Source organism: Quercus suber, unplaced genomic scaffold (assembly GCF_002906115.3).
Source record: "Quercus suber isolate HL8 unplaced genomic scaffold, Cork oak 2.0 scaffold_21, whole genome shotgun sequence".
Lineage (NCBI taxonomy): Eukaryota > Viridiplantae > Streptophyta > Magnoliopsida > Fagales > Fagaceae > Quercus > Quercus suber.
The window spans coordinates 922,857-923,901 of record NW_027069486.1 but is presented as its reverse complement, the minus strand read 5'-3'; the positions used below and the strand labels follow the sequence as shown (position 1 = coordinate 923,901).

The 1,045-nt window shown below is 37.8% G+C and overlaps 1 protein-coding gene across 1 annotated transcript; it reads right to left on the bottom strand.

The window, feature by feature from the left end:
- Nucleotides 1–254: 254 nt before the first annotated feature.
- Nucleotides 255–833, bottom strand: LOC112013080 (antimicrobial ginkbilobin-2-like protein). Its single transcript, XM_024045473.2, has one exon. The coding sequence runs from the start codon at nucleotides 831–833 to the stop codon at nucleotides 255–257; it is 579 nt and encodes a 192-aa protein (XP_023901241.2).
- Between the last annotated feature and the right edge of the window lie 212 nt (nucleotides 834–1,045).

Below are 1,045 nucleotides of genomic sequence, written 5' to 3'. Positions count from 1 at the left end.
ACATAGGATTTTTGGTGGTCTTCGATAGCATATCACACAATGGAGACTCAACTAACAATATTACTTATCCCTCTAAATGGGGTGACTTACAAATGGAATCACCACTTCATTTATCACTTGGCAAAAATAAATTCAATTTATTGAAAATGAATTTTATAATTACATTCGTCCAACGAAAAATAAAGAATTACAAAGAATTATTCCTTAATTTCCCTCTAAAAGTAAGAATCATAAACAAACTCCTGAATCCAATATTAAGAACTGAGAAATGGGTAAATCTCATATCTTATGTTGCAACTCCCACCAACAACTCTCCCTCCTTCTTTCCCATCACAACAACTTGGAAGTTGGCCAATTGCATCCTCAAGACACTGAAAACAATCATTGCTAGAAAGGTCCCATGTGCATTGAGCCAAGCCATAGACATTGGTTGATTCTCCTAGCTCTATGTGTCCAGCTGCATACTTTTTTGTGGTGACAGACGCCTCTGTAGCTAGTTGGCTCAACAACTCCCTAGTCTTTTGGTTAAATATAGTTGGATCACTCACATTTTGCACATTCAACAAGGAGAACAAATTCTCATTATCTATTTGACCTAAGAAATTCTTATTTGAGTACTTCAAAAGACAATTATCGTACCATATAATCGCACCTTTATCATACGGGCAAAGTCTGTGAATTTCGTTGCTAGCCGATAATGAGAATTTGTTCTCCTTGTTGAATGTGCAAAATGTGAGTGATCCAACTATATTTAACCAAAAGACTAGGGAGTTGTTGAGCCAACTAGCTACAGAGGCGTCTGTCACCACAAAAAAGTATGCAGCTGGACACATAGAGCTAGGAGAATCAACCAATGTCTATGGCTTGGCTCAATGCACATGGGACCTTTCTAGCAATGATTGTTTTCAGTGTCTTGAGGATGCAATTGGCCAACTTCCAAGTTGTTGTGATGGGAAAGAAGGAGGGAGAGTTGTTGGTGGGAGTTGCAACATAAGATATGAGATTTACCCATTTCTCAGTTCTTAATATTGGATTCAGGAGTTTG

Coding starts and splice junctions, on each gene's coding strand:
- LOC112013080 (XM_024045473.2), bottom strand. CDS start 833: ATGTGTCCAGCTGCATACTTTTTTGTGGTGACAGACGCCTCTGTAGCT.